This window comes from Anabas testudineus, chromosome 6, assembly GCF_900324465.2.
Source record: "Anabas testudineus chromosome 6, fAnaTes1.2, whole genome shotgun sequence".
Classification (NCBI taxonomy): Eukaryota; Metazoa; Chordata; class Actinopteri; order Anabantiformes; family Anabantidae; genus Anabas; species Anabas testudineus.
In genome coordinates, this window is record NC_046615.1 from 12,546,796 (window position 1) to 12,572,739 (window position 25,944).

At 41.5% G+C, this 25,944-nt stretch overlaps 1 protein-coding gene across 5 annotated transcripts in view; it reads left to right on the forward strand.

Annotated features, from left to right (window-relative positions):
• The first annotated feature begins 2,510 nt into the window (after positions 1-2,510).
• mef2aa (myocyte enhancer factor 2aa) overlaps positions 2,511-25,944 on the forward strand; it is a 54,209-nt gene continuing 30,775 nt past the window's right edge. For 4 of the 5 annotated variants that reach the window (XM_026365111.1, XM_026365113.1, XM_026365109.1 and 1 more), the window contains exons 1-2: positions 6,415-6,575; positions 22,232-22,442. In XM_026365111.1, coding sequence (XP_026220896.1) covers positions 22,389-22,442 — 54 coding nt within the window. In that variant the 5' untranslated portion in view covers positions 6,415-6,575; positions 22,232-22,388. Of the gene's footprint in view, positions 2,667-6,414; positions 6,576-22,231; positions 22,443-25,944 lie in introns of those variants that run through there. The other variant, XM_026365110.1, reaches the window with a different exon arrangement.

The following is a 25,944-nucleotide window of genomic DNA, read 5'->3' on the forward strand; positions in this document are numbered from 1 at the left end:
TACAGTCTGACAAACTGAATTACAGTAGCATTAGCTTGATGCGGTATCGTAGCTAAAATGCCAAGGCGAACTGGCTGAAAGGCAGAAATTAGAGTAGTCTCTCCCACACATTCCCTTTGGCAGACTTCCTCGATCCTGCTCGTCCTCAACATGTCTTTACACTATAAATGGTGGGAATGAGAAGTGATGGCACCTGCTGACTGGCTTTGGCAATGTCAGAAACTTGTGCGCACACACGCACACACAACACACACACACACACCACACACACACACACACACACACACACACACACACACACACACACAAACAAGGTTTTTGCTTATGATGCAATCATCAAGTCAGAAAAATCTGTGAAATTAGCCAACAGTGAAATGCCTATTAAAGATTGTTCTGCCTCATAAATTGTCTAAGTTTTAGGAGTAGATGTGTTTTCAAAAATAAATGTGACCACAGGAATTCACAGCAAGCTGTTATTTTCATCACAGAAAATATCGTCCAGTATCTATCCATTTAATTCATGCAAATGTATGTTTTTCACCTAACATCTTATGACATTGTGAATTAGTCATTCCAGGTGATTAATTAAATAATACTTGAATTCAGGGACAAAATGAATAATGGTAAGAGCAGTTTCATTCCTGACCTTGTTTAATTTTTAATGAGCTTAGTGCAATGGAGGCTATGAGCTATAGGCCCATGTGAATCTTGGAGATAATTAAAGAGCTTATCTTATTATCTGGATCTATGTACATCTGCAGGGGGAAAAAAAAGGGTGTGCATCAAGCAAACAAGACAGGATAGATGTTCAGGCTACTCCACCTTGCAGTTGATAAGCATTCAGCGTTGTAATAAACACAAGAAGAATGAGAAGAATATATTAAGAAACCCAAGAGACTGGCAGTCTCCAGAGACGTTATCAGCTCATCATAAAGACCTTTGAATACTTTCATTGTCTACCTCAGGAAGAGCATAGACACACGGCAAAGTGTCAAAGTTCTACAGAAGTGAGATACAATGAGGAAAACATCACAGAATTCATCAGTAAAGTCATTCCTATCATTCAGCCCTGTATAATAAATACACAGAAGCTGCATTGTCTTCATTTGAAGCGTGGAGACCATTAGACCTAACTGGACACCTTTCTGCTGACCTACATTCGCAGCGGTTTCTCATAGCCCCGTGTTATCTGCTCCACTTTCCACAGCCAACTGATGTCATGAGGGTTTTCATTTCAAGTGTCATTCCTTCACATTAACAGTTGTGTGCAATTCTATGCTATTTGGAGACAGCAGCCCTTGGTTACCTTTAATTACAGTGGGTAATGAGAGAAGAAGTCCATGCTGTGAGACATGGAGTATTTTTAGATCCTCATCTTGATTATCTAATGCATCGCTGTGGTCGCCTCAGCTTTGAAGAATTTCTTATAATCAATAAGATAAAAATGAATTTAAGAACATAAGTTATATTAATCAACACTTATTCACATTTTGCTCCTTTAATGATTCTGACAGTTTGTTCTTATTTGAGGAACTCACACAACAGTGTTTATAGTTGGTTTATATTTATATTTCACAGTCATTATTGAAAAAGTCACTGAAACAGCAGTAAGGCATTTGTTGGCAGTGTTTGTCCCGTGACTGAATGTGTAGTGTGCAGCAATTGGAAGACAAGAGATTGGTGAGGAGAGTTGAGGGGTTTTCAGAAAGCCTGTTTTAATGAGCCGCAGATAATGAAATGTTATTTTAGAGCTTGGTGGTCAGATTGCTGTCTCAGAAAATTGTGTGACTCATAGATCTGTTTGTGCTTTTCTCATTTACAAAATAAACACCTATTTCTTTCCTCTATATTGTATTGTAGCTCAAACTTGACTTATGTAGCCTAATAAAGCTTGCTGCATGAGACACATGTTTTAGGCCCTTTTTAATTGGAGAGAAAGAGTGTCTGGGTCTATTTGTGGTCTGGTGCAATGTTGGAAATGCCAGCTGTCGTGCATCAAAGCCCTGCTGGAACAAACCGTTATTTGGCACGTAGCTGCAACTTGTTGAATGTGTCAGTTACTCTGTAAAACATAAGTCTTTTACTCTTAATTGAAAAAGTACCACACAGGGAGACTTTGCGTAGATGAAGTTTTAAAAAGATGTGTAAAACAACATGGCAAAAAGCATGTGCACTCTGAGGAATTATTTCATTAACTTTTCACAAACTTACAAACATTTGTTTCAAAACTGTTCACTATGCCGAAGATTTTTTAAAAATCTTTCCAGTCTTCTGGAAGAGGGAGTAAAAATCCTCAACACCTTCAAGAGCTGTGATTGACAGCTGTGGCTGGTCCAGAGAGCCCAGAGCCAAGCCCCATCACATAAGGCATACCCGACATGTCAATGTCCATCTGGGGTCCTACCCTTCAAACCACTGCCCCCCTTGCTCTCTGTCAGCAGAGAGACCAAGGGACAAGAGGAGGAACAGGGTGTGAAGACAGGCCTCTTAGGGCTTGGAGGGAAGCATCCAAAGCCAGCTGGTCTGGCTTTGAGGTAAATCAATGGGCAGGGTAAGAGAACGACAGCAGAAAGAAGAGGAAGAGTTGTAGACGGAAGTAAAAGAAGATATTAAGAAAGTCAATACGTGCAGGAGGAAAAGACTGGAGCAGCAGGTCCTGTGAGCAGGTAAGACAGGTGTGGCATAGATCAGTGACAAATGCCAGTTAATGGTATCATTGCGTTCAGGTTTATTCCAGGTTTTTATTGTTACCTAAATACAATTGCGTCATTGTGTGGATTTGACATATTATGATATCACGTTGAAGTCTACTGCATCATGTTCAGGTGAATCATAACGAGCTAATGAAATCATTACCTAACTGTTGCTGGCATCACTTTGGGAAGATGGGAGAAGTGTGAGTCAACAAACGAGTGCTGTCGAAGGTGTTGTGTTTGTGTCTGCATGGCAGAAACTTTATTGATCAAAAACAGCTGGGGACTGTTTCTAATTCTTTTTTTTTCTTTTTTTTTTTTGTCACAACTACGTTTGCACATTGACCATAAAATGCTTACATACTTATTTTGCATTTTAAACATTAGAATTCTGCACACATATGTTTCATCAAAAAATTATATATGGGTGATGATTCTCAGTGAGTCCACGTAAAGTTATCTGAAGGTTGAGTCATGGCAACTGAACTTCCTTCTCGTTAGGCCTAAACAGTCTGGATTACTTAAACTATACACAAGGGACTGGGAGAGAGACTTTGAATGACGCATCTATTACCAACTTCTATACTGTCAAAGCACAAAAAGCATGAACTACACATATGACTGACAGTGGACCTTTACATTCTATATAAGGAGATGTATGTTCAACTCTAAGTAGATAAAATATGTCACTAAATAACATTTAAAAACTTCCCCTAGAACAATATAATGTACCGTGCCAATAAAAAGTATTCACCCCCTTGGATGTTTCATCCTTTTATTGACATAATAAATCACTCATGGTCAATAAAAGTTGGCAACTTTGACAAAAGAAATATAAAAAAATACCACATTAATATCAAAGTGAAAACAGGTTTTGCAAAGTAATGTCAATTAAATACAAATATGTGAGGTGAAACTTTTAAAATGTCTGACCTAATTTAATAGGTGCAGAAATTTGGTGCTAGTAGTCCCACAATTAGTGAAATGGGGATCACCTGAGTGCAGTGAATGTGTCTCAAGTGATTGCAGTATAAAGACACTTGTGTCTGCAAGGTCCAGTCACTGGTTAATCAGTATGTCTGGTTACCATTACACCATGAAGACAAAAGAACACTCCCAGCAACTCAGAGAACAGGTCATTGAAAAGCATAAGTCAGAGGATGGATACAAACAAATCTCCAAGGCACTGAACATCCCCCTGAGTTCAGTGAAATCCAGAGTGACCGTGCAAGAAGGAGACTAGTGAGAGAGGCCACTAACACAACGATGACTACTCTGAGGGAGTTACAAGCTTCAGCAACTGAGATAGGAGAGACTGTACATACAACAACTGTTGCCCAGGTTCTTCACCAGGCAAGGAGAAAGCCACTGTTGAAGAGAACTCATGTTAAATCACAACTTGAGTTCCCTAATAGGCATGTGAAAGACTCCGTGGTCCAGTGGACGAGGGGTCTGATGAGACCAAAATGGTGCTTTTTGTCCATCATACAAGACGCTTTGTTTGGCGCACACCAAACACTGCACATCACCACAAACACACTATCCCCACTGTGAAACACGGTGGTGGCAGTATCATGCTGTGGGGATTCTTCTTGGCAGCCGGCCCTGGAAGGCTTGTTAAGGTAGAGGGTAAGATGAATACAGCAAAATATAGGACAATCCTAGAGAGCAATCTTATATTATATTAATCTTATTTTTATAGTCGGCACGACAACTACGGCTTGGGAGAAGATTTGTTTTCCAGCAAGACAATGAACCAAAACATACAGTGAAAGCTACACAGAATTTGGTTTACTGACAACAAGGTGAATATTCTGAAGTGGCCGAGTCAAAGCCCAGACCTCAATCCAATGGAGAATTTGTTGGTGGACTTGAAAAGGGCTGTTCACACCCGATCCCCACACAACCTGACAGAGCTTGAGCAGTTTTGCAAAGAAGAATGGCATAAAACTCCAGTGTCCAGCCTAATTGAGACCTATCAACACAGACTCCATGCTGTAGCTGGCCAGCATTCTTATTATCTCCCATGCTAACACCTGTCCACCATGATATTTAAACCACCAGATGGACTTAATATTGTGGCTGATGGTGTAAATGAGAACAACAACCGAGCCCTTTTGATTTAGGATTTAGTCTATCTGTGATTTCTCTTAAACTTCAAATGGACATATTGCACAGGGGCATTTACACGTAAAGGCCAGCTAGCCTAAATATAGGCTACCTGTTTTAATAGGCATTTTTAACAGGTTTGCAAAGTATAGCATCAGTGGATCATGGATCAGGCAATCAGCAGGAAGAGCCAGCCTGCGTTGCCTCATGTGGCCATAAATTTAAACCAAACTGGTGCAAGGCCAAAAATCAATACGTTTTACTAAATCTAAAAGCAATTTGTAATATGTATATATATATATATATATAAACACACACTGGATATTGAGGTGTGATTAGTAATGCAGGGGACTGTTTTGTATAGGCATTAAAAGCCATTAAAAGGACAGTTGTGACTTCTCCGAACCCCAAGGCAACAAGAGGGATTAGGTAGGCTAGATATGAAGTTTTTCCTTTGGGACTGGGAATAACTGGTAAAAAAGGAAGCATAATACACTAGGGACATGCTATACTAGACTATTACAAATGAGTGTCGTACTGCAGCAGGCATACTGGTGACTCCTTGCAGTTTACAGTTTGCCACTTGGAGTAGCCAGTAATGTGTCTGTAAAGTCCTGTGACCTAAATGATAAAGTCATGTGATACAGAAGCAGTCGTTTAAAACCAATATAACATCAATGTGCTTCAAGAAAAAGAGCAGCCTTTTGTGTCAAACGTCCAATGTTCGCTGAGTTATCTCTGAAATACAAGGAGGGGATGCCTGTGTTACATTTGAATTATTTATCATAGCATAATATTATTATTAGTGATACACACAATGCGAAGGCACCATTGTGATGTTGTAGCTGGCCAAGGTGCAGTTCATCTTCACCATGCTATAAACTTTTAGATCATTTAATATTTCTATATGAAAAGTAATTTCCAGCTCTGTATTAAATTCTGTAGATTAAGGAGTCTTTTGGCTTTCTGATGCCAGTCCAATATTCTGCCACACAGTCATCTGATCCTCGTGAAACACATAATTGCAAATGTGGATGATGATTCTGTGAGATTTCCATCGCACCTGCATCTGAAACGCCAGTAAAAAAATAGTGCGACCGGGCCAAACACCACACCTCCTCTGATCCTGCAAAAAACACGTGACGGGCACAACCGCGGTCCCACCTCCCTGCGCTAATTGGCTGCTCGGGAGACGCTGCGCACTTTCATTGGCTGTGAGCGGCGTCCATCAAAGCGCATTCCATTGCTGTTGTCTTAGAGATATGACGTCAAATGTGTCCAGCGCGATGAGGCCGAGCACTTTGGGAAAAGTAGTTGTCCACAATTAGAGACACTCTGGAAGAAAAAAAAGACAGAAGACACCACAGCTGTGAGCGTCCCTGCTCTAAAGTGGAGCTCTACTTGTTGTCACTTTGAATATTGACCTGTTAAAGTTTCCACAGGGGTTGTGTTGTGTTATTATAGTGGACATGTCACATGCGTAAAAAGCCAAAGGGAATAAACAGACTTTTACAACTTTGACCGAGTGTGTGTGTGTTTTCGTGTGTGTGTGTGTGTGTGAGAGAGAGAGAGAGAGAGAGAGAGAGAGGCAGCTCGTCAGATAAGGGGAGGAGTCTCTCACTGACAAGAGGGAGACTGGATTTTCTGAGTTTGTCAGCTCCCCCTAAAATAGCAGTCAGCGTGTGAATGCGAACTGAAATTACGTTTATCCACAGGAGCCACCGATATAGAGTGTCTATATACAGGCTGGGGAGGCTTGACTCGGGAGGAAAGGTGAGTAACGGAAATAGAAACAGTGTTGCGGAGCGTGGCTGCGCTGCGCCGGAGCTACGCGAGTGAGTGAGCGCAGAGAAGCGCAAGAGGGAGACGTAGAGTGGCTTTGAGAGTCGGACTCGTGAAGTGGTTTGGTTTTTACCTTGCTCCGGGGCTACACGCAGCCTGCCAGAAACACTTATTTAAAAGCAGCGTCGTGCCTCTTAATGCCGCCAATGTTCAACGAGGAGTCGGGTGTTGTGCGCGTAAAATGTCCCAGGTGTCTGTGGAAAAGGGCGCAGCAGCCAGCAGCAGACGCGCTGCTGCTGCTGCTGCTGCTGCTGCTGGTCTCAGTCAGACGCGAGAAACTTTTACAAGATCGCTCGTAAACGGGAATAAAAGCGTCCCTGTGTGTCCATTTGTGGACCGTGTTTCTTAAACTCTCCCCCCCCCACACCTCCCAGTATTAGCCGCTGAATCGAAAGTGTGCAATGCAAAGCTCCACTCTGGACAAAACAGTAATCAATGTGGATATAATGACAGTGTTGAGCCATCATCATCATCAACAACAACAACAGCAGCAGGCTACAGTTCACACGGTGTCACTAATTCGTGGTAACAGAAGTTGACGGCTCATATTGAACGTTTGGCACATTTTAGCAAAAACTATAGCGTCGTTTAACTTAAATTATAACGAGAAAATCCTCTTTAGTACATATTAGTTTTGCACATGAGCGGTGAAGATGGTCTTCTTTGGTCGTTGCTTGACATCAGGGGTGTTGAAATGTAGATGGTGTCTCTCTGTATCCCCACACTTGTTTGTTGCCCTGAATATTTAGTGACTTTGACATGTCCTGCGGTGAGACAGGCACCTCCACCTGACAGCACTACTTTAATGTTACTATTCGTCTATTTATAAGAGGTTCATCAGGTTAAAGGTGAGCTCTGCTGAAATGTTCTCAATCAAGTAAATGAACATGAGATGTTTTAGAGATTATGTCTTGATAGGCTCCTCGTTGCATAAGACGATTGCTTGAAAATTCTGCTCTTTATTATTTCATGTGAGACTTGCTGGTGCAGTGCACAGACACATCTCAGACGAGCTGTACAGTACGGTCACTTCTGTGACTGTGAGAGTGGATCTTTGCTGCCAAGTATTTTTGAATCTCTCAGACTCTTGTGACCTTAACCCCTAACCGCAGTGAGCAGCGGCCAGTAGTAAACCAACTTTCTGAAATGTTTCTAGTGAGTGCCTGCACGCTAAATTTCCCATTAATATTTTAGACAAGGAGTAGAAAATATCCTACCTTAAATTTGTTCTCTAGCTTCTTCTCTTTTATGGATTAATAATATTGTGAATTTAGCTTTTGAAAATATTCGATTGTCTATTTTTTGCAGCTTGTAAAGTGTGTTTTGATTTATTGTATGGATTAAATCTAGCACGACACCCTTAAAAGCAGTGTATTCAGTTTATTACATACTGTATATTTATACAATGATTACTTGGCATGGACTCTAATAGTTATTATTTTATAACTTACTTTATATCCCTGAGCTATCAGGTCAAACCCAATGACAACTTTTAATGTAAAAGTTACTCTTCAGGGAATTCAGTTGTTGCAGCAGTGTTCGAACGTCTATCACTCTTTTCTCTGTTCGTTTTATGTCACTGCTGTTCTGACGGCGTGCGCCACCACAGCAGTCATTTCTAAAGCAAAGCATAAAGCTCCCTCCAATCTACAGTCATTAGCTTGTGTGCTGCCCCGGGCCTCGTCACTAATGGGCCTTGTTGCTCATAGTCCACATCACGTGAGCTCTTACAGTATGTTTAATGTGTGGATGAGGGATTCTTTCAACGTTGCTGACATGATTATCATTTTAACAATTTATGGTGTGCAGTAAATGCGATGTCTGGGAAAGCACTGACAGAGCCCGTGTTTTGCTCATGTGTGTGGTGAACTGTTCCAACCTCAGAGACCCCAAATGCTCCACCTTTGCCATTACGCAAACACAGAGGGAGAAGGTTGATAATACGATTATTAGATTTTCCCGTGTATCATTTAATCAGGGATAGGGTGATGTGGTAATGCGAGATAGATGGATGATATTTACCACTGTTTATTAAACGTTTTAGCCTTGTTTGTGTGCCCCTGCATGTCTCTGCAAATGTGAGTAAGTGCGTGTTAGCGTCTTAGCACAAGTTCTCAGTGGAAGAGGAGAAATGAGAGGTGGTGACGGTGTGAGGAAACGGGCAGCTGCAGCATCTTTTACAGCACTCCTCATCCCACTTCAATCTCAGTGTCTCAGCTTCTCTTTCCAGGAGAAATGTGGAGTGTGTGGGCGAGTCGGATCTGCAATTAACGCTGGTTGTCAGAAAGAGAATGCTGGCGTTTACACCATGCCTCTGAATCACTGAGTGAATGTCTTTCTCCTCCACTCTCCTCCTCCCAGGACATTTTTCCAAGGAGGACAAAACACCAGAAAGCTGAAAGCCAAGGATGTATTGAATGAAAAATGAGAGATAGAACATTCTTGGTCCAGTAACAAGGATAGTGTTTCTTTGATTGCTTGGTAAGCCAAGATGTTCTTTTATACTGGTAATTTAGCTTTAACATTACAGTTTTCACGGGTATTACAATTGTTTTATATATTTCTAATCTTTCTAGTGGTTATGAATGTATTTTTTTTAAAAGCTGTGGTTCCATTTGATAATGTTTTGTGCCACACTCAAGGGTTGGTTGTTATCTTCAAGTTAGAGCATATTAAATACAGTTTTATGTTTGGTTAAGCTGGCTATAACAAGCATCTGAAACATCCCAAAGTTTGTGATCAGGAATTGACAATTTGTACAATTTATAATTGTACAATATGCTCCATCTCTGACTTTATACAGTTAATCTTTACTTTAAATGTTGCTAATACATTGTGCTTGAAAGATTGATTTTTAAATAGTGTTTTCAGATCGTTCAAAAATGAAAACATCAGTGGCGTGACAGTGTCATGGTGTAAGTATTCTGCTTTCTCTTTGACTAACAAAAGCATCTTAGTAACATGATTCATTGTTTATTGGAGCTCCATCATCAATATGGAGATTCCAGCGCTCTCCTGTGAGACCTGGAGGTTGGATGCAGAATCTTGAGCCTGGCAGATAATGTTTTAGACCACAGTTAACTGTAGACTGTCCCCCTGTAGACTAAAGAGAAAAAGGAGGCTGTTTTTTTTCCCACAAATAAAAAGCTGACTTATTATGCAGCTTTTAAGAATGACTGTTTTGTTTGAAGTGCTGTGAAGCAAACAAATAATCAACACTAAACTATACGTAAAACGTTTGGTGTCAAAGATGAGCTTTTTTTAATTAATATTTTTTTTCACTTCCTGAGTCTTGTTAATGGTAAATAGGTCACTCATGTGCCTGTTAATATCCGGAGTGTGGGCGTCACGATGGGCCTTTGGGTAGGACTGGTATCACTGCAAAGAGATGGGTTCAGTTTGGAGTCCTCAGTGTGTTTGATTCCCGTATTAGTCAGGACGTACTTGTGCATGAATAAGTAATGGGTGTCAGACAATGTTGTCTTGCCAAATACTAAATAGTATTTTACATAGACGGCTTGATTCAACATTGGAGCAGTTCTCTTATGAAGTTGAAACTGAATTGTAATTTTCAGAAACCACAGGAATTTGGTCAAATGCTAAAGCATTACTTGTCTAAAAGTGATTTTAAAACTTTTCTAATTTCTATAATGTATAAATTACCCAATGGATTTCTTAAAAACATATTGCTCCTTGATGAAATAACTCAATTTCACAGTCTGTAAGCTCTGAGGGAGAATGTACTACTCGCTGAGGTACTGTTTGTATAGCAAGACAGCTAGCAGTGACCTTTCAACTGTCCTGCCCTTGACTGAGACCTCTGGTGTTAAGCCACCCTGTTTGGCTCACTCAGCACATGTGCTGCTGAGCAGGGCAGAGCAGCTTAAGCTTGCACTGTCTTTTCCTGTCTCCTGTGTTCTTCTAAACGAGGCTTGACTGGAGGTCTCCTCACCTCTTCAACCTGGACCACACAGGAGAATCAGCAGGGAGATCCTCAAGCAGAGCCGCGTTCTAAATCTGCTGTTAATCTGCTTCTGCCACTATGTTCCTAGTCTCACTGTCCGCTCTCTGGGACTCTAAACACAAACAAACAAGCCCATTGCTACAGTAGCTACAGTACACTAGATGAACACCATAGACTGTAGATTCTCATTCAGGAGTTTAGTGGAATATTTTTAAATGAACTTAACATTAATGACTAGGTCAAGCTGGTTTAATGTAAAATTGCTAGTTTTTATTATCAAAGTGTATAAATACAAATTAAAACGATGAGTTGAATGAATTAAATAATAAGAGGTCACTCAAATGGTTCAATGAAGTTGATAAAAAAAAACAGGTACTGGGCTAATAGGCTTCCCAGCTGTTTCAGAGTTAAAGCTCTTCAACTATTGTTTTTTTTGTAGTTAAAAGAAAACTTTTATGGTGGAAATGCACCATCTGTCTTTAAAATATGTCAAATTAGGTTATAGTTGTTTTACAAAAAATACAATTCTCTTGTAGCTGACATATATTTGTAAGTTCAAACAACTGTCGAACTTCAATATAATAACAAATCTGAACCAAACAAGCAAAGACAAAAGTTTACACAGCACACATTATTTGATCGAGGTAACAGTTAGTTGTGTGGGAATGCATTTTCTCACTTGATGTAAAATTTGAAGGTAGCTCTTATAGTATATTTTACAGTTTTGTTACTTTCTGATTCCACTGATTCATTTTTAATCTGTTTGTAGAGGAACTAGATTTTGATAACCCATACTTTCTTGTCCAGTGAGCAGAAGAATAGCATATGCGGACTTAGTGGTTTGGGAGGGCAGACTGTGGAAGCATGTGGTGGAACAAAGGTGATGATTTTGAGAAGTCAACTCATTTAGCACCTTTCTAAGATGCACCATCTTTCTTTGGCTTTCTGGAGTGCAAGAGAAACCACAGAATCACACTGTGCATCATCTCAAGAGCGAGTGGGCTACACTTAGAGTGCTTATAACCCAAACGTGTGTGTCCTGTGGTTTGGTTAGTCATTATTTTTTAGCTTGTTATTTTATTGTTGTTTACATGAAACATAGATGTAACAATAGTGAGTGACTGTGTTGCGGTTTAAAACTGTGGAGATTAATATTAAGTTGAATCACATATAAAGAAAAACTGATAGTTGAAAAGAAAGTTAAGAAAGATGTCTCTTTGCTGAGTTGCATTTTAACTGAATTTTAATGAGGCTTTGAAAAAAACATAAATCAAAGGAATATATTATAATCTAATTTACTAGATCAAAAGATCTCCCGTGATTGCTAATATACCCCACTGTATTGAATTCCTGATGCTCTACTGTAGATCTTAAAAAGCATCTCTCACTGGAGATTTATCTTCTCTGGCTTTGTATAGAGTCGATTAAACAGAAGAATCATAAACAGACAAACAATTGAATTGTGTGGAAAGTAAACTTTCTTCAAAGTCTGATAAGCTCCGTGTGAAGAAACTATGCTGCTGCTGAGTGCTAAAATAGGAGATTTAATACTTGAGCTGCAGTCTTTATCACTATTCATCCAGTCTCCTGTTAGGTTACCTTAGTAAGAAGTCGTGTTTATCACTCGCTTGTAAATACAGCTGTAAGACCCGAGTGTCACAGCTCCTACAGTGAGCCCATTGATTAAAAGTCCAGTAGCTGCTGGATGGAAGGGCTGGCTCTCCTGCAGCTGGACAGACCCTGTGACCCCCCCGAGCTGCAGGAAGGAGCCCTGGCCTGCGATATCCTTGTTTTTTTGTCTGTCTGAGAAGCCCTGTGAACTAGGACAGCTGGGGGGGTATGTGATTCTTCCTATTATTTTGCAGCACACATCACACATATGAACAGGGAAGGGAAGTGACCCAGCCCTCTCTGCTCTCTGGAAGCCGATCCAGTCCACCACAGGGTCCTGACTTGAGGTTCAAAGTTGTCTTCCTCTCTGCCGTTAGAGCTGCACTGTAGCAGCATGAACACTGCAGCGCCTTATGTGTGTTCTTTTTAGCACGAGCACGGGTTTCCAAGCTGTTGTATCTTAGGCTGAGATACAATATGTGTTTGTGTTGTGTACAGATTGAGGATGATGCCCACTTTAGGGGAAGCCGTACTACGATCTGTTGGTTTAAAAATTCAGTTAACATTTAAACGTTGCTCGCCTTTACTATTTAAGTGGACATATTTACAAAATGTCTGCACCCTAGCAATCCATATCCTTCAATATTGCAATTTGAAGTCATTTTATCTGGTCTTTTTGAATCTAGGCCATCCATAAAGTATTGTCATTGCATCTCCTGTCTCTAGATCCCAGCTCTCTATAGTGTGACTGTAATTGTGAGTGAGGTGTTGAGTCTGCCCGCTGTTTGTGTGTTGGACCGTCTGTCCTCTCGCCTTCTCCCAGTCCACTTTCCATCTGTGTGCTGTAGGCTGTAAATCTAGGTGAAAATGGTGTAGTGTTTCCACCACTGAGCTGTTCCCAGCCTGATTCATGTCAGACTGTGTTGTTCTTGATTTTGTTTCTCTCATCCCCTCAACCTCTGTCGCTGGTCCAACCGCCAGGGGTGTTCAGAACATATATTGGGGTTGGTGAGTTGAGGGGTGGGGTGTGTGTGTGTGTGTGTGGGGGGGGTATCCATCAGCAGCCGTTGGTTCTGGGACTCAGGACCAGAGGCTATCAGCAAACAGTTTGACTGAAAAGATTCCTGGAGAGGCAAGCAGCAGCAGGGCCTGTGGGGGTCTCTCTCACTTCCTTTGTCTCTGTCTGTCTCCCTCTCTTTCTATCACAGTGTTTGCACACAGTGTTCATGTGACAGCTAGCACACATCATCTGATTTGGGAGAAACTGTGGGCTGGAGCTGCAGAAATACCCCTTAGATTATTTGCTTCCTGGATGCCAGTCAATGATGTCAGTACATATTCAAACTGTGATAGACAACAGTTTCCCTCATCACTCAGAGTCAAGTCATTTTTATCATCAGTATCATCACTAATAAAGTATTTGAGACTCACCTTGTGCATATTTTAACCTGTACAAATGGAGCTTTTAGGGATAGATTCTTATTATTACTGCTGTTTACTGTCAAAACACAATATTCACAAAGTAGATTAAAAACATGCACTGATTGTTAAAATTGAAAACTGTCTCATGTTTGACATTTCACAAACCCGATAACATAAAATCCAATGACAAATGTTTTACACATTTCATGCATTTTCCTGCCATTTCAGTTTCTATGTGTCATGCTGCATTTTAAGTAATAGGTGAGCAGCCAGAAATGTTTTACATGAAATGAAATGTGTGAATCACACACCTGTAAGAGATCATTAAAAGACTAATTCTATAACATAAAATTGTAGGGAAAAAAAAATCAATGCTACTTTAGCTAGCCCCCTTTCACTGTTATTATGACTCATGGCCATCCTCACTGCTCAGATTGCATAAACCTTTTATGTAATGGAACACTGTGGGAAAGAGGCATCGAGTGGAAGATAAAAATGGGAAGAGAGAATCAAATATTTATTCTGAGCTTTTTCAATTTTTTTCCATTAAAAGCAAGACTTTCTCTGAAGACAGTTACTATAATCTTAAACAATATGGACTACGTGTATGTGGACCACAAAAAATGCTCAGTATTTATTTAGTGAAATCTGTCTGCTGATTATCAAACACCCAGGGCGAATCGAACGTCTGGAATCTCTGTCTAATCTGGATCCTCAATGTTTCCAAAGATGTGTTGAGATCATTTAAATACGCTGCTGCTTAGACACATTATGCATGACGTCCCTAATATCCTTACACTGCGGATTCCCCCTGGAGGAAAATCTTGGTTCATCTTCACTGTTTACCATTTCTGAGTTGCGGCCTGTGCAACATCAAAAGGCTGCCATGGCACTTAACACAGCTTGCAGAGTTTCTGGGAGGTTGGGGGACTGTTGCTCCCTATGGTGTTCACATTATTATTTCTCCCTGGTGAGAAGTCCATTTGATGACAGACAACCATGCAAATGGACACACGGCATTGTGCTATATCAAACCGCAGCGCCACTGTAATGCTATGCAAATTTTATAAACCTCTAGGACCATGCGTGCATTAGATTCTGTGCATGTGTGAGTATTACATAAACGAGTAAGACAAATTTAAAATCTCTCTTCCAGCAATAAGCAAGAAAAAAATATTGAAAGTGGGAATAAAACTCACTCACTCATGTCGAACATGTAACTTTATCAAATAAAACAAAGTGCGACACAGGAAGTGTTGCATCCACAAAGGATTCTGGATACTGATGTAAGAAGAAACTGACTTATTAAACTGACATATGGATATCGGTCTTTTGCTCTGAACCATAGTTTGGTTTGCCACGGGCAAAATTGCCAACCCCTTCTACACAGACTATTAAAAGTTTGTCCTTTGCGAAAGTCAATTAATGATTCAAGTACTGGTACTAATCCTAACATAGTTTAGCTCACAGTCATTAATATCACAATAAACTCACAAATGCTCTCTCCTAAAGTCATCATTTCAGCGTTCGAGCTGTTGTAGCTCTGTTGTCTAAAACTTTTACAGCGTTTAGTTCTCTTTATCCTGCTCTTAGTCCGGACTTAAGGCTGAACTTGCTTCAACCCGTCGATTCACTCGTGGTTTCGCCTCTTCTGCCAAACTGTGACATCTGTCCTGTGGACGCGTAGGACTCATGGGACATGGTCTTCTTCAAACACCAACCTCACAAAACATCATTTTAGTTTAGATGTTTTTCTCCTACTATCTCTGGAAATTTAATTTATTTATTAGCAATGTTAGAAATGGTGAATGGTGTTTTTAGAAACTCTGGTTTCACTGCGATGTTAGGGGAGAGGTCCTGAACACACACACACACACACACACACACACACACACACACACACACACAGTTCAGTTGCACAGCACTGAGTCCTCAACAACTTCCTAACATGTTTTGAAACAGTTCACTGATTTTATTTTCACCTGTGAGTAGCCATTAGTCTGTCAATTACATTTTATGACTTTATAATGCACATAGTTTAGGGAACTGAAATTATTTCACACAGTTAAGAGGTTAACCTAATGGCGAAGCTCGTCTCTATTAGAAAATAACATTTCTGTGGCCTAACAAGTTTGTCTCAGGCCAGAGTGTTGAGCTATTTTGTGCTACAGTGACAAATGCTTTAGCTGCAGCTATTTGAAAATTATGTATCACAAATGGATTTGGCTTAAAGTGAAGAAAAAAAAATACAGTTATCTCACCCTGAAAAAGGGTCATTTTTAACAATATAACTGAGAAAATATAAAATCTCCTGTACAAAACATTTTTTTCCTGATAAATAAATTCATATTTTTTATTGATGAATAATGGAAAATATGCAACTAACTAAATATGTTATAGAAACTTTAAGATATCCCAATGCATACTATACTGTATATAGATTTTTTGTTGGCGTAGGTTAAATATGTCTTAGAGAGAAGAGTCTTTAAAGCATTTCCACAATTCTTAAAGATAATGTTTAGTGTTGCTAGTTGACCCGAATTTTCAAAGATTGTCGACTTATTATTTTCTGGAACATTGATTGTTTAGCTCTGTGACTCAATTGTAATAGTAATGAGAGGCACAAACTGGAGCTACTATAGTAGGACACTATAGCAACTGTACCACACTGTCTATTATTTCTCAATTGTCAAGCACATTCATTTTTAATGAGACATAATTCATCACCCTATCCTTGCATTAAAGAAGTTATCATCTATTTTCTTTGTTCGTAAAAGTTTCACTAAAATATGCATCAAGGGATTTACCTTGAGGAGGAGAGTAGCTTTTCTACATGAAATGGATATAACTGTTAGGAGAGGGTCATCTCTTTATCCTTGAGAAACTGAGAATCCATTCATTGGCTGGGCTCGAGAACCTGACTGACGCAAATGGATCATTGGGAATAGAAGTGTCCCAGCAGTAATTATGTTACAACGCCGCTGCCGCACACTACCACAGAGGTGGGATGGGATGGGCGCGGGGCGCTTCTTTTAGTCTTGTTTCTCTTACATCTTTCCACATAGTTAACACAGTCATAGTGTCTTCTCTCTCCCACTCTCTCTGTCTGACTCTCCCCCCCTCCTTCTCTTGTTTTCGCTCTGTCTCCGTTTCATACACACACACCTGCTATTGAACTTATAAAACACACGTGAAGTGCAGCGGAAAGTTTCTGACTAACATTTATCCTGCTCTGTCGAGTGAATGTCTCATCCCTTTGTTCGAATGACTCTTAATGTAAGGGAAAAGTTGGTAACTGATCATGTCACCTATTTGTCACTGTTGTCTTCCTGGACTCTAGATCGCTGCCGCCTGTGCCTGGAAGCCAAAGCAAAAATGTCTTTTTCATTTTTTTTCCTGCTATCCAGGACTCTGTGGCACTAAGTCAGTTAAAAAAGAGACATGAAATTAATGTAATGTCAATGGCGTTTTCTCATGAAACCCCAAGGCACTTAGTCAAAGTCACCTTGCACAGTCCTCTCATCCCCTGACAGTAGTGTGAGAGTGAGATGGAGGATGTCTATCTGGTAATGCTGTCAGCAGATGATGTCCTTTGGTTATTGGTTGTTATATCCACTCATCGTCATTGAGATTTTGTACATTGGATACATACAGTACCTGGTATTTATGTGAAGAGCCTCAACATTTCTGTTCGGCCGGCTGTGTAACAGAGCCCACAGTGAAACATTTTCAGGTTCATCCTGGGGGGTTTCTTTCCTTTTGATGTCATTTTGGAGGTGATAAGTAGCTTTCTGTCTCCTGGTCCACGTCTTACAGCACCATCCCCCAGCCCAAGCAAGGTGCTAGCAGCATGGAGGATTGTTTGAACTTGCATTGATCCAATGTGGGATTACAGCTGGGTCATTGGAGAGTTGGGCTGAGCTACCAGTCATCAGGGCAGATTAACCACTTGCTGTCTGCTTGGCTGCCATTTCAGTGCAGGCTCTCACTGCTGGCTTTGTGGCTGTCCCCTCTGCTCAGGTCACTGTTTCCTTTTGAACAATGAATTTTTATATCATACTTTATTGAGTTAGGGCGAGACTGATTTAATATGGAGAGGAAACATATTGTAAATGAAATAAGACATGAAAGTTGTTTGATGATAGAAGTTTTCATTTTATAATGTCAAAACTTTGGACAGCTTTTCTTTTGTGCACAGCACAGTAGGTGCATTGATTTTCATTACCGTCAAGGTATTCGTATCACAGTCATTTTAGCCATTCCTTTAAATGTTATTCAAATTACTGGTGTGAGAAATGTCACCCAAAGCAATGCTTTACAGAGGAAGGGGAAGTGCTGCAGAAAGTCCATGTTTTGCAGACTGCCCCACCTCTCTCTATATTTCTCAAAGCCGTCTTCTTCATTTTCTGTTCACATGCCCTTGCGATAGCTCTTATTAATTATATCTCATTAGTTGCCTTGGAAACTGAGGTGAGGGAATGAATAATATGAGTTCAAAGAAAGAAAGAAAAAGAAAGAAACTATAAGAACAAACAGGCATGAAATAAAATAAAGCAAAAGAAAAGAGAAATAAAGAAAGAAGGGGGAGGTTTGAAAAAAAAGGTTGGAGAAAGTGGTTGTTCAGGGATCAGCCATGTGTCAGATTAGCATCAGGAGACATTAACACTAGTGATGCTGCTGGGGCCACAATCCTGCCTTTCACTGCTGGAGAGGGAGATAAGCGCACTCTCACAAAAGGGGAGAGAGAGGGAGAGAGAGAGAGAGCATGAGAGGGCTGGCTTGCCTCCACTCCCCTCAGGCCAACAGCCCCATTTACAGGTACACCATCTCCTGATGAAAGCAAGAAGAACAAAGAAGTGGATGTTCATTTCCTATTGCGCTGGTGTCAAGGCTACATTGAAACAAATTGGTAAAACTGTGGATTTAGGCTGCTTTGCGTTATGTCGCTAGTCTGCCAGAAGCTTATCATCACCGCCGCGTTGACACTTTGAGTTTGATACACTTAAGAACGTTGTCATAGATTATTTCACAGTACCCCCGTATCAATGCACATCACATTCCTGCATGAGGCTTGTCGTGTATCGCGTTGTCTCAATGTATATTAGCTCATGTTGTGAGCGCTGTGATTCGTTTTTATCTAACTGGTGGAGTGTTTGTAAAGTGAGTGGCTGAAAGCAGCATGTGCACACGTCGTCCAGTCTGTGTAGGGATCCTTCCAGTAAACAAAATACACACACAGAGCGAAGCCACAAGAGATGAGCCTCTGTTGTTGTTTAGTCTCAAACTTGCAGTCTGGACCGTAATAAGGGGAAGGATCAGAGGGGAAGGGTGTCCCCAAGGTGGATCCTCCCTTTCTTCCTCCTCTCCTTCTTTCCCTGCCCCCCCCCCCTCACTCCCCCTCAGAGGGCATGTAGAAGGGTCCTGAATAACAGGAAGTGGCGGGGCAGGAAGTTGAGTCTTGTCTGCCCACGGCCTGTGGTAGGATCCGGAGGCTAACGCTGCTTTGCACAGGAAGTTCAACTGTCACGGCTCTGCTCAAGACTTTGGCTGCTGTCCATCACCTTCAAAGAAGTGGAGTAGTTTCTCCTTTAACACCAGTCAGATAGGATGAATTCTCAAATAGCCTTTAACATGCTAGATCTTATGTAGACATTGGAAATGTACGCTGTGTAGATTAGTCAGTATATTTTATTATAATACAAATGTAACACTGGCCTCATTTTTGTTCATTAGGTAAAGCCTAGTACATAAATCCAGTATATATTACATTTTATATAGGACAGCAGTTGAGGGAATAATGTCTCAACTTTGTGTGGAGAACACAGGCTTACAAGCAGAGAGGGAGGAGAATGTGCTGGATCCAGTAATTACACTGGGAATTGAACATGTTTTATTGATTGTGAAAGGGCCAGGCCTGTCACCAAGTCTCTCAGTGTCTCTGTGGTCCATCTTAAGGGAGGAGGAGGAGGCAGACTGGCTCTCCTGTCATTTGACCAGTCTCATATTTCGTCACCAGTGTGGCCCTGGTCAGAAACGATTGCATTGCTCAAGGTATTTTGCAGTATGCGCTGTATGTATACTGTAACTGCATGTGGGATTGAACAGTAAGGGATGGACTGCTTGTGTTAGACATCTCATATTGATTTTCTGTCCAGCTGATGTGGTCATTTCTATGGCGACACATTCACTGCATGTTGATTTATCTGTCATCTGGTTTATATCATAGTGGACCAGGTGTGTCATATAAAGGTCTTTTGGAATAGTAAGTAATGAGCGATGCGGCAGCATGATGCTTTGTCCAATGAGTCTAATATCAAAACTATTGTGTAAAGTGAAGATGTTTTATTCAAATGTTCAAATAATGCTGAACTGCTGAGACATTCATATCTGTCTCTGCAGTCCCTGTTTTCTGTGCGTCCACACAGAAAGGGCTTCCCTTAGCATAATTACATGTTGTTTCGTCTTTTTTCCTCCCAGATGAAAACCAACTGTCGCTCATTCTATAGTAGTTTGAGGTGGGACAGTTGTAGTAGTTGAGGGGGTTTCTGTTTATACTGAGCGCATGAGTATCAACCATGTGGACGTACAGTTCTTCTTAATCGACTTGTCCTGTTAGCCTTGTGTTGTCCTGATCCCGCTTCCAGGCTCAGTTTGCCCTCTTTCCTTTTCTCCTTTTCTCTTTATCTTTTTATCTCCTGGTTTCTCTCTCTCTCACACACACACACACACGAGGACACGGAGAGAGAAGGAGCACATGATTTAAGCCATAAACAGATACTCTGTCCCATTCTAACACTCAACAGAATAAATCAGAGTGTCATGCACAAACGTACTCTGCCACAGTACAGACATTGTTCTCCTAATCTGAACATCTTCTGCCATGTTTATCTGGGATGTGGTGCCAGCTGAAAATTTCCCACTTAGTTCTGGAGATTTAAATTATTTTTCAGTCTACGGTGAAGAATGATGTGACATGATCAACTGCAGCATTAAATTACAGTGATCATTCAAATTCTGAAAATAAGGTTTTGTCAGCAACATGTTTCAGCTTTTGACTAACTTTTGATGAATGTAGATGCTTAGTTGGGAGTGCGGCGCACCTGCAGTCTGAAGTCCCTCTCAGTCTGTCATTATTAAAATCTGACTCCAGCGTTTTGAAGGAGCAGATTGTTATTTTAGATGGGGCTCGTTGCCTGTGTTACATGTTAACACTTATCAACACATTCGCATATGAGCAAGAACAAAAGTTAGTGTGGTCAAGTCCGACCTCAGGAGACGATTACTGATCAGTTCATCTCAGATAAACCTCTCCAAGCCCACACCAGATTCGCACATAGACACATAGATTCAGCTGTTGAATGAGTGAACTTAACTCTCCTCTTCTTAAAAGAACTTATCGAAAGAATCAAGAGTGTTAGATATGCCTGTTGTTATATTAAATCTGTATAAAAGCGCAGTAAATTCACCAGCATCTCCATTTTCTGAAATTTTCGATGTTATAACAACACAGTGAACAGTTACAGACTTATCACTTGCATCTCGCACTGTTATTGTTTTCAGAGTGGCTTACTTAGATCTTTGGGGATTCTGTTTGTACCTGAACGCCTGCTAATTTGAATGCTGTTTTGCCAGTTTGTGTGTGAGATGGTGAATGAACAAGGATGTCGTCATTCTCCCTCGCCTGATTTGATGTGGTTTGGGGAAATTCTTTGTGGGGGTTCAGGCGGTTACTTTCCTGGCTCAGACAGCTGTGCGTGGGTAGTTAGTGAGGTGAGGTTCTCAGTCAAGTTTGACTACAGTGCAGCCCCAATTCAGACAGCCAGACACCATAATGCCAGTCCATCTGTAACCCATAATGACTGTGTGCCGCTGGAACTGGTCATTTTTGTTTTCCCTGCCAATTCAGCCCCTGCCTTTCTCACCTCACAACTGCTGACTGGATCTAATGGCTTGAGTTGTTAACCTTTCTATGTTTGTAGTCATAGGGGAAATGTAGTTGTCAGACATTTTCTATTTGCTGGTGTAAGTGATGGATGCGCCTCCAGGGAGTGGGCTATATCTCTTCTTGCAGAGAAGCAGAGACAGGACAGAGGTAGATCTCCTCTGGGGAACCACTGGCCAGGTTACAAACTCATGTAGGAATACACCTCCCACCAACCTCGTCCCCACCGGCTTTTCCTCCAGCCCACGAGATTTCAACTACTGTCAACCTTAGTCTGGGTGCTCTCTTAATCATCTTAAGAGCAAAGCTGGCAATTGGGGTGGGCCAGCTTAGAATGAGCATGAAAATAGTGCTGCTCTGTCTCTGCAGGAGCAGGTAGACAAACTTTTCTGTTAACAGTGCAGTGCTGCTTGTCAGTAAATCTGCTGCCCTGCGCATGTAGTACAGTCTTTCACTGACTTCAGTTTTGGTTTAAGTGAAACAGCCGAGGAGATAAGGGCACGCTATGTGGGTCTCATACTTTCTGAGTACGCTTGAGAACAGAACACAGAGCCCTCCGGTGCTTTGAAGTGTTTAAGGAGACATTGTGAGTGTCAAGTTAACTTTCTGTTTTTCTCCCTCTCTCTTTCTCTTATGGTCTTCTTGCAGACTGTGGTGTGGTCTATCGACGAAGAGTCTACCGAGAAGGGTGGAAGAGCACATACAAGAAGAGAGGCTGTTGCATGATGTGCTAGGAGAGTGGCTAAGAAAGGTTGTTGTTTTCTGATATTGTTGAGGTGTCAGAGAAACCAGAAAGGACGCAGTCATGGGGCGGAAGAAGATACAGATAACCAGGATCATGGATGAGAGGAACAGACAGGTAAGTGTCTGTCTATCTGTCTGTCTATATCCAGATATGCTCTACTGTATCTTTTGTTTTAATCTGCTCCACACCTGTCTGAAGGTTACAGTCTCCCTCTCTTTTCCTTTCGTTCCTTGGACCTTGGAGTTCAGCAGCTGTCATGGTGTGCATGGATCTAAACAGACATACCTCCCTCCCCAAAGTCCCAGCCAGCTGAACAGGGACCATGACATTTCTTTGTCAGTGCGGTCATATTTACAGACATGATTCCCCTGCCACCCTGCAATTTCTGCCAGGGAAGTTGATGAGGCAGCAGGAGAGCTTGGCTGCAGTGGAGGCCTCATGGCGTGGGAGTGAACTGAGGGTAGCAAGGCGCAGAGCGGGCTGCCTGTGGCCACCCCACACTGAAGGGCTTGTCCCCTGGCCTGGCAGTATGGCTGGGCCCCTGTGCTGTAGCTCTATGTGTTTGCAGCTGTTTGGTAGTAATTAGGAGCAGCCACTGCACCACAACACCCTCTCATTTGCAGGGTGGGTCAGCAGGACACACAGCACCCTTTTCTGCCTTGGCTGCACTGGTCCCAGTTAGCCACAGCAAGAGAGAGAGTTGGAATTCACTCTGTCTGCTCGCGTTAAATATAAACCCCTAAACAGCAAAACACTGTAGAAAACAGTTTGGTTCTGTTTGAAACAAGAATAACAGACTTGGATATCTATAGCAGGAAGGCTGGGTCAGTTCTTTTTTAGCTTTGCTCTTTTTGATTTAAGAGCCATGTAGAGAAAACATGAGCACAGTTTTTGACAAATTATACCAATTAATGTATATGTGTAGATTTTCCATATCCAAGTAGAGCACATCTTGTTAACACCTTCTCAAAATATAATTTGCATTCCTGCGCAGGTGGAGCAACATTTTGCTGTGCACACAGAAATATAATAGTTACAGTAGTGCTTCCTCCCCTCTGGGTATTAACATGATACGGTACTAGCCGATCTGTAGGCTAACTGTGTCTCGGTCTGTTACCGAGAGGCTCGCAGTTCAGTGAAGTGCGAAACAAAAATCCACACTGTGGGCCAATTATCAGTGTAACACCTGGCTCTGGGTGGGATCCAAACAGAAGGGCAGGGGAGAAATCACTTCTGCCTCACTGGTGGTAGCTACACTCGTTGCAATGACCTATGACATCACAGATAAAGGAAAGCAGGGATGTTATGTGAGAACAGGTTGACGTGCAGTTGCTGGGTGATCAACTATTTAAGCGGCCCATTCTGTACAGCACGTAGAGTATTAAGTGAATGAGGGAAGATATTTCGCTCAGTTCTTTCGGAGGAAAGTGGAGAGCAGAGTGAGATGTTGCTTATTATTAATGTGCATCCCAGAGTCGAGTGTTTGCATCAGATTTTATATGCCTCACTGTGTAATTTGTAAGAAAGTTTATCAGTGAAATACAGGCATTTCAGGTCGCATTTAGTTGGTTTTAGCTGGCTCAGCAGAGAATCTGCTATGACAATAGGCCGCTGCACTAAAATAAAGCTTTGGTATAAATTGATGTATGCATGTGTATCTTTCTCTCCTTTTTTTTTTTTTTTTTTTTTCCATGGGCCGTGAAGCACACAGTGCCACCCCCCCGGGGCGTGCTCCTAACCAAGGGGGAATAGCCATTAGCATATGGTTGAGTCTTTATCTACGGCTCTCTGCTGCTAGCTCTCCACACATTTAGCATTAAAAGGAAAGAAGTTCTTAAGTGGGCTAATTAGATTGTTTTGCTTTGTGGGATGTTATGTAGGAACATCAGAGGCTCGTTTGCCTTTTACTGCTTTAGGAGGAGGGCTTCACGTGACATACAATACTGTACAAACTGATTGATTTTGACAGATCTGCCACTTTTTCGTCTTCTTCACGTCTTCACATCTCTCTACAGAGGTCACACTCAATAATTGTCACTTTAACCCACGGACGCAGTTTGAGGATTTTTTCTATTATTTTAAGATTAAGAAATAAACATATATCATATGATATAATTCCCAAAACAACACTGGTATATAACTGTGACCTAATGCTTGATAACAACAAACAACAACAGACGGCCTGATTCTTCTGATTTACAGAATTCACAGTAATTATTACCTTTGGAAAGAAGAACAATAACAACAGAAGAGCTATTTGCATATATTGAACATATACAATCTTTCATCTACTTCGCAGAGCAGATGTCACGGTGTCCGTCAATCTACAGGAAAGAATGGCGCGTACACATCAGTGTGTTATTGTGAAAAGCTTGGTAAAGCTTAGTGAGCGGTGTCTACTGATGTCCTCTGGATGCCATTAAGTGGGCTCACTGGGGGTAATTGCTCAAGTCATTAAAAGTTTGATGATTTTGCTGCTGGGCGGAGGGTTGCCTGCCCTTGCTGTGGCTCATTTTGGATTTTGCACTGGCACGTCAGGTGCCTCTGGGTACAGAGCAGCTTTCTCTCTCTTACTTTCTCTCTGGGGAGCAACTCAGCGCAAACCTCACATTTTTCAGCCTTCACCTATTCCTGAAGTTGTGAGCAGTCATTATTATATTTTTGACAGGTAAAGAGCTTGTTGATAGACAATGGAAAGAACAGAGGGACACTGTTAAATGTGACAGCCAGTGCATACAGTATATCATGATTGTTCAAAATGATATGTGGTCTCCACAAAACTGCACTGAAGGAACAAAACTTGAAATTGGGTGATTTTGTTTTTGCTGTTGAGTCTAAGAGAGAGGTTACACCTTGTAATGGATAACCAAAATGTTTTAGATTGAACAAGCCAACTCTGCTTAGCCTGGGTCATTCTTGTTATCGATTAGAGAGATAAAACCTAATCTACGTTTTGTTAACTAGCATGTCATTCTCTCACAGGATCAGTCACAGTTACTGTAGGTTTCAAGGTCAATCCCCTCAGTGGACAATGCCTTTGTGCCCTCAATTGTCCGCATAGGCAAGGGGCTGTCCTCTCCCCAGCGAGAGCTGATCCAGGCAGACAGTTGCAGTGGCCCTGGCCTGTCTCCCGGGCCCACATGCTCTGGCACTGCATAGCCAGGGCACGAGCTACAGGGCCTGGGTCACTCTGCCAGCTGGTGCCAGACCTCTCTGCCTCTCAAGCCCACTCGCATGTCTGCCGTGGGGGCCTTCAGAGGTGACATGAGGTTCTAATATGGCCGCTAGCTCCTCAACCCTCTGAAGGTGTTAGTCACTCAGGCATCTCCTGCCATGCCCCATTCACAGCTGCACTCTCAGTCCCAGATGTCTTGTTTGTCTTCTTGGCATCTCTGCCTGAGGATAGACATTGATAGACCCTTTGATTGACACATCTGTGAGGCTGCGTTTGTTATAACATATTATTTACAGTTTTCTGTGGCAGGATGTGCTTAGTGGAGAATGAAAACAATATAACAAACAAATGTATATGTGGATGACATCAGTAACTTTTATTTAGATAAATATGTCACAGTTTTCTCTGCTTGAACATAACTATGTGATTTTGATTGATGTG